Source organism: Sciurus carolinensis, chromosome 16 (assembly GCF_902686445.1).
Source record: "Sciurus carolinensis chromosome 16, mSciCar1.2, whole genome shotgun sequence".
NCBI lineage: Eukaryota > Metazoa > Chordata > Mammalia > Rodentia > Sciuridae > Sciurus > Sciurus carolinensis.
The window spans coordinates 13,344,308-13,362,096 of NC_062228.1; the positions used below are offsets into that span (position 1 = coordinate 13,344,308).

The window sequence follows — 17,789 nt, forward strand, 5'->3', positions numbered from 1 at the left end:
ATCTCCGGGCGCCCGGCTGGGGGGTGCTGGGTGTGGGGCGGCTCCGGGGCCGGGGATGGCGGCGGCCGCGGTTGCGGCGGCTCCGGGACAAGCAGGAGGAGCCCGGGGAGCGCTGTGAGATGGGCCGGTGAGTGTCGCCAGGAGTGGTGGCCGCCTGGCCGGCCTGGCTGAGACCAAACAGGCCTGGGTTCGGAGCTCCGGGGGAAGTGGCCCCTAGGAGCCCGTTGCCCCACCGGGCCAGGGCCTGAAAACCGCGGACAGAGGGAGCAAAAGAGGCCGCGCCTAGACTCCCGTGTGCTTCTCTCCTGCCCTCCCCGAAGGAGGCGTCAGTCCCTGCTGCCCCTGTTGCTGTGTCTCCACGGGCCGGGTGTCCGAGTCCTGGATCGGGAAGGGGCCTCCAAACAAGGAAGCGTTGCCTGTGGGGCCCCGTTCCTGCCCCGTGACTTGAAGGCCGACCCCCTACTCTCTAAAACGCCAAATTGCCCGTTCCCGACCCTATCCTGTTGGAGAAAGGATTGCGGGATCACGGAAAGTATAACCCCTAGTCTCTCCCAAGCTTTTCCCTTTCTGTTCCTCGCACTTCTCGCCCTCAGCGAATTCGGGTCTCCTGCAGAGTCCAGGCTCTTGATTCCGACCCAAGCGTGATGAGGATCTTCATCCCGGGCTCTTTTGGAAACTCTCCGGGACGTTTCCGCTTGCCCATTAGCTCATTTGGGGTCACAAGCTGTGTCTTCCCCTTGAGAAAGTGTCATTAAGCCCCTCCGGAGACTGAGGTTTCAGATTCTGAAATAGGTTTTGCCATATGAGAACCTGATGCAGACGCTTGGCTTTATGTTGTTTTTCCCCCAGAACTTTTTCCTCTTTCAGCCCTTTCTTTAGCTTGTGTTTGGTAACCCCTTAGTGAACTAGAGGCAGGTTTTCTTCACTGTATTAATTACAGAGAGCAAGGATCATTCTGGGAGTGAAGATGCGACCCCTATTTCTGTTGGGAACGAAGGAGAAGGCTAACTGCCTGTTCAGTTACCGAAATATCCTCGGAGAAGGGATGCATGTCTTGTGCCCACTGTGTAATTTGTGGGATTGGGAATTTGCTTTCCCACCTTGTTTTCCTATCTTTCTACCTTTTGCGTATTCCTGCATCATGCCGATCTTAAGAGATAAATGTTGCCTTCAGTTTGGGTTAGGCTTGCAGTGTTCTGTGGGACTTGGACAGGACAGTCAGTAGTTTCTTAGAGTATTCATCAGTACTGCTCTCTCTGTGTTCAGAAGTTAAGGCTCTATTCTTTAGCATTTGACATTTCTGGCAAATATAGATCCAGATATTGATAGTTTACTGGTAGTTTTGTTTCCCCTTTCTTGCTACATGAGGACCAAAGTGATGTTTTCAGTTTCCATCACACCTGATTCAGCTTGGTGTAAAGTTGTCCCTAAGAAAACTTTACACACACACGCACACGCACACACTCACATACTCACAAGAGCCCATTTTTGTTTAACCCTGAAAAACAGTTAAGGCTTCCCCCTTGAGTGACTCCCCCTTGACCTCTTTTTCTGCCCCAGAAACATAAATAATTGTTCTTTTTCCTCTAGTGGTACCTTTTTTTATTTAAATAACCTTCACATCTGTGCATTCATAGGCCCTGAATAAAGGTGCAGTTCCATGCTTCCCATTGCTCATATGGGAAAAGTATTAAGTCTTCCATTTTTTCTTGTGCATTTGACTGAAATATGGATTGGAAATAAATTTAACTTGGAAAATAGGGCAGAGAATGAAGAATATGATGTTAAGTAAAAGGAGTGAAATTTGGCACATGGAAACTTTCAGTAATGTCTTTTTACGAATTAGAGCTTAAGGAATGATTTTTTTCTTTTTTCAACTGCTTGACCAATCTGGATAAATGTGCTGTTACCTTTGGAGAAGAGGATGAGGCAAGGACTCACTGTGGACTTTAATGTTTTTTCGTTGGTTTGGAAATACCTTACATGATGACCCTGGGTAAGATCAGAGGTCAGGATTCTGTTTACTCCATACCTATTTCTGTCTTCTAGGCTTCCAAGTCAGCCGGGAGGACACTTAATACAGCCGCTCAGAAGCACCAACAGAAGCTCAGGTAATACAGCCATTTTGGAGTCCCTTGCTGCAGAATAACATCTGGGATGCAACAGTGAAAAACAGTACAGAATATAATACAGAAGGCTCTTTTCAGATCCAAAGAACTGGAACCTTACTGGAAGAAATAGGTGGCAAAGTTCAGGTGCATTGATGTGTTCAAACCAGAAAGGTGCTTTTTTGACAGTGGACAAAAGAATCTGAAAGGTAACTGGGGAGAGCGAACTTTCCTAGGAATCAAATAGGCCCAAGATAGAAATAAATAAACATATTTAGAGGAATGGAACCAGAATTTTGTGAAGTGGTGTCTCGAGTAGATCTACAATGACAAAATGAGCCACTGGCAAAAGATACAAAAAAAGAAAGGGAAGGAAGGTGGTACATTAAAGGGGTCAATGAAAAGAAAAGAAGTCTTGCCAGACTGTGGAATAGGAAGTCTGTGTGAGGTCAGAAAAGTTTTGTCACTTTTCCAGGAGTAGGAGAAACAAGTACTAAAGCAAGTTAATAGAAATTCTTCCCACAGGGCCCAAGGTAGAATGTAGTTTCTTGGAGCAAAGAAAGTACTGTATTTCTTAAAATGTTTAGGGAATACAGTTTATTTTTTAAAAATCTTAAAAAGACACAGGCAAACCTCAGGCCTTATTGAGGCACTTGTGAGATGAGGCAAAGGAGAACAGGAGTTCAGCCAGGCTTGGAGTGGAAGAGATGGGAGTAGGTAGGTGAGATCATAACCCAAATTAGTCTGGGGAAAGGAAGCAAAGATGAGGTCATATATTCAGGGAAAGAAGATGGCACATTAGTCTTTGGTAGCAAAAGGAGAAACTTAGGAAAAAGAGCCAGCTGCACAGAACTTGTGTTCAAAGCCCCTTTAAGGAGAAAGCTGAGAAGGGTCAAGGTTCTCTTGAGAGACTGGACTAATCCAGAAGCTATTGGTCTCTGAGGTTGTCCAGCCCTCAGGTTATTTATGTATCATTGAATGCTAGTCCTTGTAGCTCTTTGTGCTTTGTGGTTTCCCTGATTGTTTCTTTTTTGTCCTAGGCTGATGAGTAGAGAGATAACCTCCTTGTCTGTCCCTTTTTTATACCTCTTTTTTCCACCAGTCCCCTTTGTTACAGCTTCTTCCTTGGACACAGTTTTTGCTATTTACCTTGAACTGATTCTATAGGTTACTTTTCTTTGCTTCTGATTTGTTCCCTAGCAGATGTGGGCGCCCCAGCCAGCAGCAGAGAGGGGTGCAGGGAAGCCACAGAGAAGCCACTTCTGATGCCCCAAGGAGCAAGCCAACCCCTTCCAGACTCCAGGAACACCACAAAGCAATATGAAACCTGTTCATGAGAGGAGTCAGGAATGCCTTCCACCAAAGAAACGAGACCTCCCCGTGACCAGCGAGGATATGGGGAGAACTACCAGCTGCTCCACAAACCACACACCCTCCAGTGATGCCTCTGAATGGTCCCGAGGGGTTGTGGTGGCGGGGCAGAGCCAGGCTGGAGCCAGAGTCAGCCTGGGGGGTGATGGAGCTGAGGCCATTGCTGGTCTGACAGTGGACCAGTATGGCATGCTGTATAAGGTGGCTGTGCCACCTGCCACCTTCTCACCAACCGGCCTCCCATCCGTGGTGAACATGAGCCCCTTGCCCCCCACGTTTAATGTAGCGTCTTCACTGATTCAGCATCCAGGAATCCATTATCCCCCAATCCACTATGCTCAGCTCCCGTCCACCTCACTGCAGTTTATCGGGTCTCCTTATAGCCTTCCCTATGCTGTGCCACCTAACTTCCTACCAAGTCCCCTCCTTTCTCCTTCGGCCAATCTCGCCACCTCTCACCTTCCACACTTCGTGCCATATGCCTCACTCCTGGCAGAAGAAGCCACTCCTCCCCCCCAGGCTTCATCCCCAGCCCACTCATTTAACAAAGCCCCTTCTGCAACCTCTCCGTCTGGGCAGTTGCCACATCACTCGAGTACTCAGCCACTGGACCTCGCTCCAGGACGGATGCCCATTTATTACCAGATGTCTAGGCTACCTGCTGGCTATACCTTGCATGAAAATCCTCCAGCAGGCACGAGCCCAGTTCTTACCCCTCAGGAGGGCCAGTCTGCTCTGGAAGCAGCTGCTGCCAATGGAGGACAGAGACAGCGAGAGCGAAATTTAGTAAGACGAGAAAGTGAAGCCCTTGACTCTCCCAGCAGCAAGAGCGAAGGCCAAGGATTGGTGCCAGTGGTAGAATGTGTGGTGGATGGACAGTTTTTTTCAGGTTCTCAGACTCCACGGGTGGAGGTGGCAGTGCCGGCACACCGAGGGACCCCAGACACGGACCTTGAGGTCCAGCGGGTGGTTGGCTCTTTAGCTTCTCAGGACTATCATGTGGTGGCAGCTCAGAGGAAGGATGAACCCAGCCCCCTCAACCTGTCCCATCATACCCCCGACCATCAGGGTGAGGGACGAGGGTCAGCCAGGAACCCTGCAGAGCTGGCAGAGAAAAACCAGTCCCGTGGGTTCTACCCTCAGTCCCATCAGGAACCGGTGAAACATAGACCTTTACCCAAAGCAATGGTTGTAGCCAATGGCAACCTGGTGCCCACTGGAACTGACCCAGGCCTGCTGCCTGTGGGCTCGGAGATCCTGGTGGCATCAAGCCTGGACGTGCAGGCCAGAGCCACCTTCCCAAACAAGGAGCCAACGCCACCCCCTGTTACCTCCTCCCACTTGCCCTCCCATTTCATGAAAGGCGCCATCATCCAGCTGGCTACAGGGGAGCTGAAGCGGGTGGAGGACCTCCAGACCCAAGATTTTGTGCGCAGTGCCGAAGTGAGCGGGGGACTGAAGATTGACTCTAGCACGGTCGTGGACATTCAGGAGAGCCAGTGGCCTGGATTTGTCATGCTACATTTTGTGGTTGGCGAGCAGCAGAGCAAAGTGAGCATCGAGGTGCCCCCTGAACACCCCTTCTTTGTGTATGGCCAGGGTTGGTCCTCCTGCAGCCCTGGGCGGACTGCACAACTCTTCTCTTTGCCCTGTCATCGGCTACAGGTGGGAGATGTCTGCATCTCTATCAGTTTACAGAGCTTGAACAGTAACTCAGTTTCTCAGGCCAGCTGTGCTCCCCCAGGCCAGCTGGGTCCACCCCAAGAAAGGCCTGAGAGGACAGTCTTGGGACCCAGAGACCTATGTGATAGTGAGGGGAAGAGCCAGCCTCCAGGAGAGGGCTCCCGTGCAGTAGAGCCCTCCCAGTCTGAGCCTGGTGCTCAGGCCTGCTGGCCAGCCCCAAACTTCCAAAGATACAGCATGCAAGGGGAGGAGGCACGGGCTGCTCTGCTCCGTCCCTCTTTTATTCCACAGGAGGTAAAGCTGTCCATCGAAGGGCGTTCCAATGCGGGAAAATGAACCTCTTTCCCAGACCAGGACTGGGACTTGAACCCCAGAGGTGAGCCTCACCATGAGCAGCCAGAGGATTTGCACACGCCGAGCAGGGAATGGCTCTCTTGGCAGTGAGATTTTGGGGGAAAAGGGGAAGTGTGAAGGCAGCCTCCCAAGGCAGGATCTGTTGCTCATTACCCCTTGGCATTCTTTCAGGACAGCCCCGGAGGGTGCTGTGATGGGGAGCAGCAGGCCTAGGGCACGGAAGGAAGGGGGTGCACACAGGATAAGAAACATTCCAAAATCAGGGCCTCCCTGTTCTTTTCTCCCCACCCCTAGCTCCTGCAAGGGAAAGTACAGGCTTTGGGAGCAGGTGGCAGAGGGAGGGAGCAAAGAAAGAGCCAAAAATGATGATCCACAGCTTATAGTAGCAGTAAAACTGTCTGAAGTTTTTTTTTTTTCTTTTTATTCTTTTTTTTTTTTTTTTTTTTTTTTTTTGGTGGGAGGGCAGGAGGCCCCATGGTTGGAAATAAGAGGGTTCCCACCCAGAACCCTTCTTGTGAGAGATGTGCACTTTAAAGGGTGATTTTGTTACAGATGTCTATGGCTGGGTTTGTGGGGGAGGAGCACTCTCATCTTCAGGACTCTGCTTGATCCTCTGCTTCAGCCCTTTTCCCATCTCTCCTCGGCATTCCTTCTACAAGGCTTCTAGCAGCTTAAGGGCCAGGAGAGAGAGGACCTTACAGGGTTTGGAGTGAAGTACTGTCTTGCTACAACCCACCCTGGGGACTTCAGGAGAAAGACCTGACAGCCAGATGACACAGCTCTAGGCAGGGCTTCTGGAAAGGTAGCTGACTTAACAAAGCACCCCTTATTCAATATGCCAGGCCTGCTTTGAGATTTCATTGAGTCTCTAGTTGGTAAATGGTAACTTTGGGAAGAACCAGTGAACCCTTTCCCCAGGCACCCACACCCCTCTATTGTCTATGTTGTGCCTAAGTGCCTGCGCTGACCCCACCTTTCTGCTGCCCTAACCTCTGCATGGTGTCTTGATCTGGATCTCATTTGTAGCTGCATTGCCTTTCCTCTTCTGCAAAGTTGGCTTTGTCCAGTCTGACAAAACCTCTATAGTTTTTGGTGTGTAGGGGGTCTCTGGTCTCCCCATCAGCTATAATCTTTGTTTTTAAAAACTCAAAATCATGTCTCTTCCTCTCCCACTGCCAGACAGTGTGGTCGAGAAACAAGAAGGAACCATGCCTTGGGCCAGGGCAAAGGTGCCTGGCTGGGCAATTCCCATTCTGTTTTTACATGGCCCCTCCTTCCTTTTTCCACTGCCTCTCCTAGCATTCGCTCATCTCCAAGCCATCGCCTCCCACTGCCAGCTGTAAGAGTCTAGGGTAGTCTCGGTAACACTTCATTACCTGAAGTATGTTTCATCTGGTGGTGGTGTATTCCTCTGCAAAGAGTATTTTCAGTCTTAGTCGAGTTTGCTTCCCTATGTCTTAAGCCCATATGTATATTTTTTTTTCCTACAACTTTTAGCATCAGCTTGGACTGTGGGATTCCACTGGGTAATGGGATTTAGGCTCCCCTACCAGCTTTCAGGTGGGTGAGTGATCTTTTTGTTTGTTTTTTGGGGGTCTTTAGACTCTTGAAGGCAACTCAGGGTATTGTCTACCCAGCTCTCTGGTTAGAGTTCTCCCAGGGTGTGATCCTGGCATTTCCTTTATACATGTACCTGGAACTGGCCAAGGCCTGGCCTGTCATCAGGAGTCCCTCTGTTCTGTCAGAGGCTTTAGGCAAGTCTTATGACCTCTTGTTCTTTCACTTCCTCCCCAGCTGCCAAATGGGGATAAATAATCTTACCTACCTCCTGGAGGGGAGGGGAAAGTTCTGAGAATGGAGTCATTCTTAGTGTTCAGGTGCTAAAGGTTGTTCTCCTGGGGGAACAGAGTGACTGAGACTGGCTTGTTTACTACAAGCCCTATACTCCACTGTTTCATTCCTTGGGAGCAGTTACCTGGTCAGTGAGCTTTTGGGGGTCCATCCAAAGGAAGCTGCTGACTTGACCACAAGTACTTTGGTTCATACCAGAACCAGACACCAACCTTGTACTGCATTTGAGATCACGTCCTTTCCCTTCTCTGTCCCCCATTCTGAATGCTGCTTTTTCTGGCTTGTTTCCTACAGTGGGGGCCTGTGGGGTTGAGTCTTGAAGAATCCTGTCAGATGAGAGCCTTAGGAGAAGGCCTCATCTCTGGCTGTTTCATGAGCAACTCATTCCTAGAGATTATTGTATGCATGGGTTTTTCAAAAACATCCTTCCTCATAGGAAGGCTCATCAACTGAATAGAGTAACATGCACATAGCAGATGCTCAAGAAACATCCACCATGGGTACCAGCTGAGCTTTGTCCTTTAAGGAGGAAATCTAGGTCTAACCACATACAGGCCAAGAAGTTAAGTCAAATCACTCTCAGGCTAGTTGTGACTTCCCAGCCTGGTAATGTCCACTGAATTCTGGAACCTTGGCATGTTGGACCCTGACTTCTGCTGTGGTTCTGTCTCTTGCTATGAAGTAGTACCAGCAGCTCCCCTAGTAATCGTGCCATGTGTGTAATATGTTAATACTTGATTTTGCTGCACTGCAGAGGTATCTTGCATAAAGTATGGTCCCCCAGGAAAAGAAGTTCTGCTCTAAATCTTTTGGTCAGAGCTGTGGCACTGCCCCTTGCATCTTCCCTCTGGTTCAGTCTTTTCTAGGCACCAGAAATAAGAATACTCTATGGTGTGTGTTCTTCCTTATAGGAATTGCCTAAATTTGCAAGAAACACGGGAATGGTTTTTAAAGCATTTTAGTGGGAAGTTATTGACTCTTTGGGAATGGGCAGTTGACAAAAGCCAGCCAGTCCCTAGTCAGTGGTAGGACATTCCCAGAGTTCAGGGATAGGAAGGAGGACTGTTAACTCCCTGGCACTGTACAGAAATACCTACACCAGTTTGGCAGAACGGGAACCTGAGAAAGTGTAATAATCTAAGTCTTGGATCATCAGGCCTATCAGAATTAGTATACCTTGGGGAGAGGATCTAGGAGTTTCAAACTGAGTACTTGTACCTGAGGGGAGGGGCCCCAGCAGATCTAGACTGACCCTTCTGCCCTCTTGGTCCCAGTTGGTCATAATACCATGGGCTTTGCTATGTACTGCTTTGCCACTGCTGCTGCCTGCTCACTTTCCTGCCTGCTGCCCTCTAGCTCCCTGTCCTTCCATGTCTTCAGCCATACAGATTAAATCCAGGCATCCTCTCCATTCTTACCTTTGTTTTGCCAGTGTTATATAGCACAGTCATGATGAATAGGGATCATATGAAATGCTGCTGGCAGGCTGGTGAATCCAAAGGGATATGCTCTAGTGCTGTCAGGAGCCCTTTGGCTCCAAGATCTCCCTATCTTTAGGGAGAAACAGCAGTCCTGTTAATGGATGTTTTCTGTCGTATTAATTCTTTCCTTTGTGGTATCTTGTATCCTGTTTTGAAAACTGAGTGAAGGGGAACCACATTAGGGGCCGTGCCAGCATCCCAGCAAGGTTCATCTAGCTCCAGTTATGTGGATTCTGGGGCTGGGAAGGGGTTGGAACTTTGGCTGAAGTAGCCCCTCCATTTGGGGTTTAGTTTTATTTCTACCAGTGGGCATCAGAGGCAATTTAGGGGAAGCACAGGATAGTAGTATGATTTAAACCTGCAACAAGCAGGCATGTTGAAGAGTTGAGTGATCACACTGGAGCTGAATATGGACATGGTGTGACTGGAAAAGGACCCAGGTCCATTGGAGTAAAGATAACCGGATTAACTGAATTGGCCATGGGAGATTAGGCCACAGTCTTAGAAGCAAAGTAAATAGGACAGAGGCCAAGTTTAAGGGAAATGTCTTGACCTCCTAGGGCTAAGTTTCCTAAACCACACTGAAGCTACAATCCTTTTCCAGACGGAAAAAAGTGTACACTACAGTTGAAGAGCTGAACCCTACTAGGTTGGATGTTGATCAGGAGCCTATTAGCCCTTTGCTGGGAACCCTTTACACTCCAGCTTCCCTGGGGTAGGAAAGGTCTCCCACATTATGCAATAATAAAATCAGCATCTGGATCTTTGCAGCTGTCAGTTGCTCTTTCAATTCTAGGATCCATCTTTGGACCAGAAGCCTGGCCCTCGATGCTAGAGTCAGCTGCATTCTCTTTACCTGCAGACTATGCACAGTGCCTGGGGCGGAAGGAGGAGAGGTGGTGCGGTTTGCCCTGCTGAACCTCCCCAGCAGGAACAGTAGTAATAAATGCACTTTTCACACTAAAGTTTTCTTTATTAGTTCTATTAAGCCTAGATCCTCCCCCGGTAGATTGCAAATTCAAAGTCTGTGTAATCCCAAAGCCATTCCACTGCAAATACTCAGCAGTAAAGATGGCTCCAAATTGGGTTCCTGTCTGCAGTGTATGTGGCAGCAGCCCATGTGCCTTTACCTGTTGTAAAACTTGCAAGCATTTATTCTGTCTTTGACTGTCATGGGGACTTAGGTTCTTGAGAGAGCTGATGACAGTGGTTTTAAACCCACCCCAAAATGGAGTTTGCATGTAGTTACAAGCTGTGAGGGTTAGTGAGCTGCTGGTATTGCTGAAGGCAGGGTTGATCCCTCACTTGCTTCATACTTGCATTCAAAAGAATCTAGATTGTGTTGGGGAAGAGACTGACTGTACTCATGGCTAACTTTAAGTATTAAAATAAGATTGTCCCCTACAAACTTCCTCGTCACACAGGATCCCTGTAGCCAAAACAGTATATGTTCCAGCTACAGAGAGCAGACTGCTCTCAGCTTGCACAGCACCTTAGGGGAGGGAAGAATACATGGATAGGGAATGGGGTGGAGAAGAGATGGGAATTTTGTCATCCCGGTGGCTTTAGGGTCCTAAGGAATAGATAAGAACGGCACTGGGGAGGTCTGGATGGATCTGATTCGTGTAGGAGTTCCCTGTAGATAAATTACTGATCCCCCAACTACTATCCCCAGTATGTAATGGCTGAATTAATATGTAATCAACTGCATTGTATCTAAAGCCTTAGAACTAGTCAGGTGCTCCCCCCGCCCAATACCATTTCTTACCCTCTAATCCTACCTGATCTTTAACAAAGCATTAATAATTCTAAGGATAATCTCTATTTTGTTGTGCTTTTTTGTAACTGTTTTAAATAAATCAATTTGTACTGTATATTTGTACTTTTGTGAGATCCTTTTTGCTGTTTTACCATTTTAAGTCTCTGTACTTGGCTACACACAGATTGTATTTTTATTGTTAATGCTCTTCTTATGGATACCTGCATTTAACTTGTGGACTATGTAAACAATATATATCAATATCTATATATCTATATATCTATCTATATAAACTACTAGCTTTTCCTTTTTGGTGTTTGCGCCTTCTTCCTGTCCCAGCTTAGATGGTGGCCATTGGGGGTGGGGCAGGGGTAGAAACACTTTGTGGGAGTACATGGAACACAAATGGTACCTATCTTGTGGGTGAGCTTGGTACAGGTGGTAGAGGCTACCTAAAGCATGGTCTGCTGTCTTTTGGTGTGAATTTCAGAGACTGAAGATCTACAATAGACTTAGATACCATCAGCACCAATCACAAGGACCTGTAGGTATCCTCACTGCTTGCCTTCCCTTCCCTTCTTTTCCTTACTCAGGAGTACTACCAGAAATTGTGGAAGTCAGTGCCATCTTAGCTACTTCTAACTTAGAAAGCTTGCCACCAGTGAGTGATAAAATCCTCAGATTTATTTATTGAACACTTATGGTGTGCCACAAACTATCCTATTTTATATTAACAATCATTTACAACTATTATTTCCATTTTCTGTCTGGGGAGACCAAGACATTGGGGTTAACTGTTCAAAGTTACACAGCTAGTAAATATCAGAGCAGCTGACATTTTTTTTTTAGTTTTTTTTTTTTTTTTTTGCAGTGCTGGGGACTGAACGCAGGACCTCCCACATGCTAGGCAAGCACTCTACCACTGAGCTACATTCCCAGCCTTACAGAGCAGTTCTGAACCCAGGCATCCAACTACTGAGTTTGTATAACTGAGTGTTTTCAAAATTAAATGAGATAATTCATGTAAAGTGCTCAAAGTAAGCCTTGGCACACAGTGAATGCTCAACCATTTTGAGACATCCCAAGTAGAACCTCGGCATGAAGCTCTGTGAGAGAGACATTTGGATGGATTAAGTACTTACTTTCTTTTAAATGTAACTTTTAAGACAAATATTTCATGCTGATATGAATCAACCCTAGTTTGGTGGGCAGTCATTTAACACTATTAACTAGCCTTGGACCAATGGAGGTCAGAAAGGAGTCTAAGTTTCCCTGTCTTGATATTGGAAGAGGTCCACATTCCTGGCATAGTTATTTTTCTGGCTACAAATTAACTAGGGCACTTCCTTCTGGACCTCAAGATCTATAATTATCTAAACTGTACACAACCTTTGGTGCAGGCCAAGGAAAGTTCTGTGCCTGTTCTGTACCATCATAGAAACTTTAGAAATGACCTCAACACTTGTCACCTCCATGGCTTGGCAGTCACACAAACTGCCAGAGTAGTTATTCTACTCTAATCTTTGCCACTGTTGACTTGGAACTCTTCTATCATCTTAATTCTGTTTTTTCCCAATGGATTTTATGCCTACCTTGAGAAATAAAAAGATGGATTACCTTTACTCTCAAATATGAGTTCTGTGGTGCTATGGACCTTAAAGTTGTAGCCACTACCATGAATATATTCCTAGATGCAGATGACAGCTGTCTGATATAGAACTTTAAGTGTCTAAAAAACTGAATTTTACTGGGAAAAGTACTGCATAGTCTTTATAAAATACCAATTGTGAGGAAAGGCTTCTACTACTTCTGAGTTTGGAAAGGCAAGTTAAGTTTAAATAGCCCTTGACTGTAGTTATCTTCATTATGGCTGTGGGACTAAATTTTCCCAAAGGCAGCAGTGGTTCTTTTTTCAATGCCATACTTATTAACTTGTAAGGCTCAGGGACCTCTGCTTGGATAGTCCAGGTTGAAGAGCACCCTGCTGGCAAGCCACCAGAAGTCACAGCCTGAGAACTCCCATCTAGCTCTCTCCCATCTCATTTCACTGGCTAGAATGAAACAGACAAAAGCAGGAAAGGGCCAGTAAAGATAAAATTAATTTATTTGCCCTCACAACTTCATGGGCTGCACTGAGGCCCTAAGTCCATAAGCCCAACCTGCTGCGGTGGCCTGGGGAGTCCTCTGGAGTGCCTGCTCCCTTGTCTAGAGCTGCTGTGAGCTGGGGCCCTCCTGATCCCAGTATCCTTCTCCCACATGCAAAGGGTGCACAGGCCCACCTACAACAAACCAGGGCCTGCCTCTGCAAGCAATGCTGGCCTTGTGGTAGCTGCAGCACTGACCCCTGTGGGCTTCGGTGGATGGGAGGGCAGGCAAGAGGGTGTGGTTCAGTGCAGAGAGCTGCTATTCTGCTCTTCAAAGGCCATCTTGCCCAGAAGCTGGCTGTCCAACTCCACTCCACTCACAGGTAGCTGGAAGAAGTTCATTTCAGCTGCTAAGGCTGCCATGGCAGAAGGGTCCTGGCCAAACTGAGCTCGCAACATCATGTCCATTTTCTCCAGCCTCCTCTTCAGCCGCTTAGCTTCCCGCTCTCGGATGAGCCGGGCCTGCCGCTTTTCTGGTGTTTCATTGGCTCTCTTCAGCCTCATGGCCTCCCTATCTCGCTGCAGCCTACGCGCCCGCTGCTCATCTGTCTCCTGCATGCGCTGTAGGCGCTTGGCTTCCCGGTCCCTCATGCGCCTCACCTCCCGCTCCTCCGGGGTTTCATTGTCACGCCGACTCTTTTTGGCTGTGCGCTCTCGTTCTAGCCGCTGCAGCCGTACTTCCAAAGGTTCATTCTGTCGCCGTAAGGCCCACTTCCGTACACTGGGGGTTTGGGCTTCCAGTAGCTTCCGGTAGGCAGCACAGTTGTTACACACAAGCAGAATTCCAGCAGGGTACACTGGAGGACTAAAGGCAATGTCCTTCCCCTCAGTACTGGAGGGGCCCTCACTGTGGGCTGGGGGGAGGGATTCCATATTAAGTACTTCAGGAAGTTTCTCGCTAGAAAGCAAAAATTTTGGATGGTTAATGTTTCTTTCTAGCAAGGCTCAAATATCTATCCCTGTCTTATTCTTTTCTTTCCAGGACAGTTGCTCTGAGTTCACTTCTAGAGGTTGGTTTGAATGCTTAAGAGACCACTTCCCTTTGGGCTAAGGTATCTCCCTAGTCTTAAAGCTTACCAGGAGTTGGAGATTAAACCACCTGCCACAGCAACCCACCAGAAATAAAGGAACCCTTATTGTGTGGAGCTGGAATGCAGGTGTTTGGGAAGAGCTGTGCAGGATCAAGCCTACTGTGTGAATGAAGGGGCCTGGAGATAAAGGCTTCCTTTAGGCAGGTACAGTCATTCCACTGCCTCACCAGCTCCCACCTGGCACTGCCTGCAAGAAAGGCAGCCTCTGTCTATACCAGGCAAATGGGGAGTTCAGAGTTCCAGTCTTCCTAGGACCCAGTGGAGACTATGTCCTCACACCTGAATCCCTGCAGCATCCTGAAACTCCTTTCTCTGTGAGTTATCATGTTCTCGCACTTCCCTATATCTCTTTCTAGTTGAAAATGTTACCAAGAAGGGGGGGGGGGAATGGGAATTTATTTCCCTTTAAGGTTATTTTGCATTACCTATCTCTAACCTTTGCTTTGACTTGGGAAAGTAGAACCCATACCCAGTAACTTGCTCCCAGCACAACATGGTTAGGTGCTCAGCTAACCTGTTAAAAGTGGCATGGCTGGTGAAACGGGCTCCACACACAGCACAGTTAGACCGTTGGTCCTCCGAGTGGATTAGGAGGTGGCGACCCAATGACCCTGGGGAGCTAAGGGCCCGTCCACAGACAGGACACATGTAGCTCTTGGCGCTCACCACTGCTGCAGTGTGCTGTAAAACAGAGCCTTCATCTGTCAATCATGCACTACCTCCAGGAAACTATACCCACATAACTTCTGGAAAACATCCCCTTTCAAAACAAGGGACTTGGCTCCTATTCTAGCTTAGCTCCTGGAAAAGTCACAGCACGTTGTGTTAGTGGGCCTTCAGAAGGGCCTGGCTACCATTGTTTAGATTAATTAACTTGAGTTTTTGGGTTTTTTTCTCAAGTAGTTTCTTTTCTTTTTTGGTGGTGCTGGGGATTGAACCCAGGGCCTTGTGCATGCTAGCCAAACACTCTACCAACTGAGCTTATCTCCAGCCCCAATTAGTTTATATTCTAAATCATACATAACAAATCTGTGCCAATTAAGTATAATAAAGCTGGAAGGAAGTATAAATTACAATTTTTCTTTTTTTATTAATTTTTTTTAGTTATAGATGGACACAACACCTTTACTTATTTATTTTTATGTGGTGCTGAGGACTGAACCCAGTACCTCACATGTGCTAGGCAAGTGCTCTACCACTGAGCCACAACTCCAGCCCCCCAATTTTTCCTTTTTTGAAACACACAATGGTAATATACTATAGTCAGTTGTATACACAAAAATCATGAATAGCAAGCAGCTTTGTAATAATGTCTCTAATATCTATTCATTTACCAATGCTAAGAATTTAAAGAAAAAACATACAGCAGGCTATACACATTAGCTTGAGTTCTGACCACATTCTGAAACATGTGGCTAGTTTGATGAACAGAGTTCCAGAGCCCTCTTCAGAACTGAAAGGAATTCATAATTGGGATAATTTCTATCTCCCTGGCTCACACTGTGCAGGTACAAGTACATTTTAAAAGAGTGATCAAAGGTCAAAACTAGGAGCTGGCTGGGAATATTGGCATCAATAGGTATTTGTATCCTGCCTTTCCTCAATCTTTAAAAAATTGTTTTTGGTACTGGCGATTGAAGCCAAGGGCACTTCACCACTGTTACCTCCCCAGTTCTTTTTATTTTTTATTTTGAGACAGGATCTTACTAAGTTGCTAAGGGTCTTGCTAAGTTGCTCAGGCTGGTCTTGAACTTATGATCCTCCTGCTTCAGCCTCCCAGTTACAGGTGTGTGCCACCATACCTGGCTCCTCAATCTTTTTAAGACAGTCTTTGGGAGAAATATTTTTCATAAACCCACTATCTTTATGGTACAACCCAGGCTGCTCTGTGTAATGACTGCTTGTCATTAGAGATCACAAGGCACAGGAGCCCTGAAATTGGATTAGGGTATAAAGACAAGTCTGTTATTCCTCTTCCCTTGTTTATACTAACTTTCACTGGTATTTCAGAAACATTTATGTTGGCTACCTTTTTTCTTTAAAAGTTCTCGTAATTAGTAGATGTTAGCTTCTATTTCACTATTGAATATATGCACTAAATAATTTAGAAAAAATGTTGATACTTAATTCTCCCAGTGTGTCTGTCTAGGAATCAAGAACTAATTTACCCAACACTTATTTAGCACTTATTTGCTAAGGTATTCGGAGGAATGGAGTGGAGTCTTGATGGAAGCAACAACCCAGAAGGCCTTCAGGAACCAGAGGCAAAGTCTACTGCAAGATCTGGGTCATGGTCAAGCTGCCAGTGCTCAGGTTCCAGAGCTCACAGCTCCCCATGCCATACCTGGTACACGTGAGCAATCAGCTGCTCCCGACTCCCACAGTCTAGCTGGCAGAGAGGACACTGGCAGAGCTCAAGCAAGGGGTCAGAATTCAAATTCTCTGTGACCTGCAATTCAACAAAGAGGCAACTCCTGAAGATTCTTCACTGATCTCTTCCTTGCCCCACTTCTTTAAAACAGGTATCCTATTAAAAGGAACACCATCTGCTATCATGTGTCAACCTTAGGTTCCCAGTGTGGACCAAAGGAAAGATTAATAATGTTTGAAGGGGAATTAAATTTGACTGCATTGAGCCGGCGACAGTGGCATATGCCTGTAATCCCAGCTACTTGAGAGGCTAAGGTAGGAGGATTGCAAGTTCAAGGCAAGCCTTTCACAACTTAGTGAGGTCCTGTCTCAAATAAAAACCAAAAAGGGCTGGGGACATAGCTAAGGAGTAGAGCACCCCCGGTTCAATCCTTAGTACCACCAAAAAAAAAAAAAAAAAAAAAGTTTGCATCTTCATTTTTTGCAGTTTTTTTAATGTCACAATGCTAGGATTGCCCCAGAGAGAGCTGATTTATTTTATTTATTTATTAGTACTGGGGACTGAACCCAGGGGTGCTTAACCACTGAGCCACATTCCCAGCGGGCGGGGGGGGGGGCGGGGAAGGGGTGGAGGGGAAAACAAGCTCTTTTGCCTCAGCCTCCTGAGTCTCTGGGATTACAGGCATGCACAACAGCACCTGGCTGAAAGCTTATCTATTTTATCCCCCTAAGATAAACTCTGCAGGGAAAAGATTACCTTCCCTCCAGGAATCTTCAGGAAACAATTTAGTGAGAAGGTGATGCCTCACAAATTTGACTTAAATTTGCAAGTAGAGTACACCTCCGAAAGTAAGTTTTTCATTTTGCAAATGTCTAAAAAGAGAGCTATATGTGGGCGTAGGGATGTGGGGGTAGAAAAAGAAAGTCGGTGCGATGAGGACTGTGTAGGAGGTGTGGGCTCCCATGCCATGAGGGAAGAGGCATATGAAGGCCCAGGAGACTGGAAGAGGCCAGACTGTGAAGTGGGTGAAAAGCATCAGGGCATAGTAGAGGGGTAGGGCTCTCCTGAACTCAAGAGCCGTTTGTCACTTGCCTCATGCTCTACTACGGCTTTCCCATCAACAGGCTGCTCTGCATTTTCTAACTCTTTTTCCACTTTGACCACCCCGCCATCTTCCTCTGATGTATGGGAAGAGACTTCATCTTGTGTGGTCTCCTCTTCATCACCCTCACTGTCACCTGGAACACATAAACTGGTCACTTGTTCTGATTTTTTTTGCAGAAATACATCCTGAGCTGCTGTTCACCTAGAGTTTATAAATATAATGGAAAACATTTTCAGATCTTTGGTAGTAGAGTTTGTTATCAGTACAAATAAAGTTTGTTGCATACAAAAATCATTAAGTGGAAAGCAGCTATCACTGTTATTTATTATGCCACATACACACCAAAGAGAAAACCTGAGGTGAAACTGTATTAGAAAATGGTCACTGGTCCCTCTGCATTATCATAAAAATAATGCTTCTTATGCATGGTTCTCAAATATCTGACACTTCAATTCACATCTCCCCAACCAC

General features: G+C 46.7%; 2 protein-coding genes across 12 annotated transcripts in view; one reads left to right on the top strand and one right to left on the bottom strand.

The window, feature by feature from the left end:
* Nucleotides 1–16,596, top strand: Atxn1l (ataxin 1 like). 5 transcript variants are annotated; one of them, XM_047528007.1, is made up of 4 exons: nucleotides 1–127; nucleotides 2,050–2,111; nucleotides 3,312–5,030; nucleotides 16,041–16,596. In XM_047528007.1, the coding sequence occupies exons 3-4, from the start codon at nucleotides 3,429–3,431 to the stop codon at nucleotides 16,197–16,199; spliced, it is 1,761 nt and encodes a 586-aa protein (XP_047383963.1). In that variant the 5' UTR covers nucleotides 1–127; nucleotides 2,050–2,111; nucleotides 3,312–3,428; the 3' UTR covers nucleotides 16,200–16,596. The 5 variants fall into 5 exon arrangements, with proteins under 5 accessions (XP_047383963.1, XP_047383960.1, XP_047383961.1 ...); XM_047528004.1 differs by lacking the exon at nucleotides 16,041–16,596 and adding an exon at nucleotides 13,734–14,156 and having other exon boundaries at nucleotides 3,312–5,538; XM_047528005.1 differs by lacking the exon at nucleotides 16,041–16,596 and having other exon boundaries at nucleotides 3,309–5,910.
* The window catches only part of Znf821 (zinc finger protein 821), an 18,759-nt gene continuing 13,658 nt past the window's right edge, over nucleotides 12,689–17,789 (bottom strand). For 6 of the 7 annotated variants that reach the window (XM_047528014.1, XM_047528013.1, XM_047528011.1 and 3 more), the window contains 4 exons: nucleotides 17,306–17,451; nucleotides 16,187–16,291; nucleotides 14,357–14,523; nucleotides 12,689–13,649 (listed from right to left, as the gene is read on the bottom strand). In XM_047528014.1, coding sequence (XP_047383970.1) covers nucleotides 12,995–13,649; nucleotides 14,357–14,523; nucleotides 16,187–16,291; nucleotides 17,306–17,451 — 1,073 coding nt within the window. In that variant the 3' untranslated portion in view covers nucleotides 12,689–12,994. The remainder of the gene's footprint in view (nucleotides 13,650–14,356; nucleotides 14,524–16,186; nucleotides 16,292–17,305; nucleotides 17,452–17,789) is intronic. The other variant, XM_047528015.1, reaches the window with a different exon arrangement.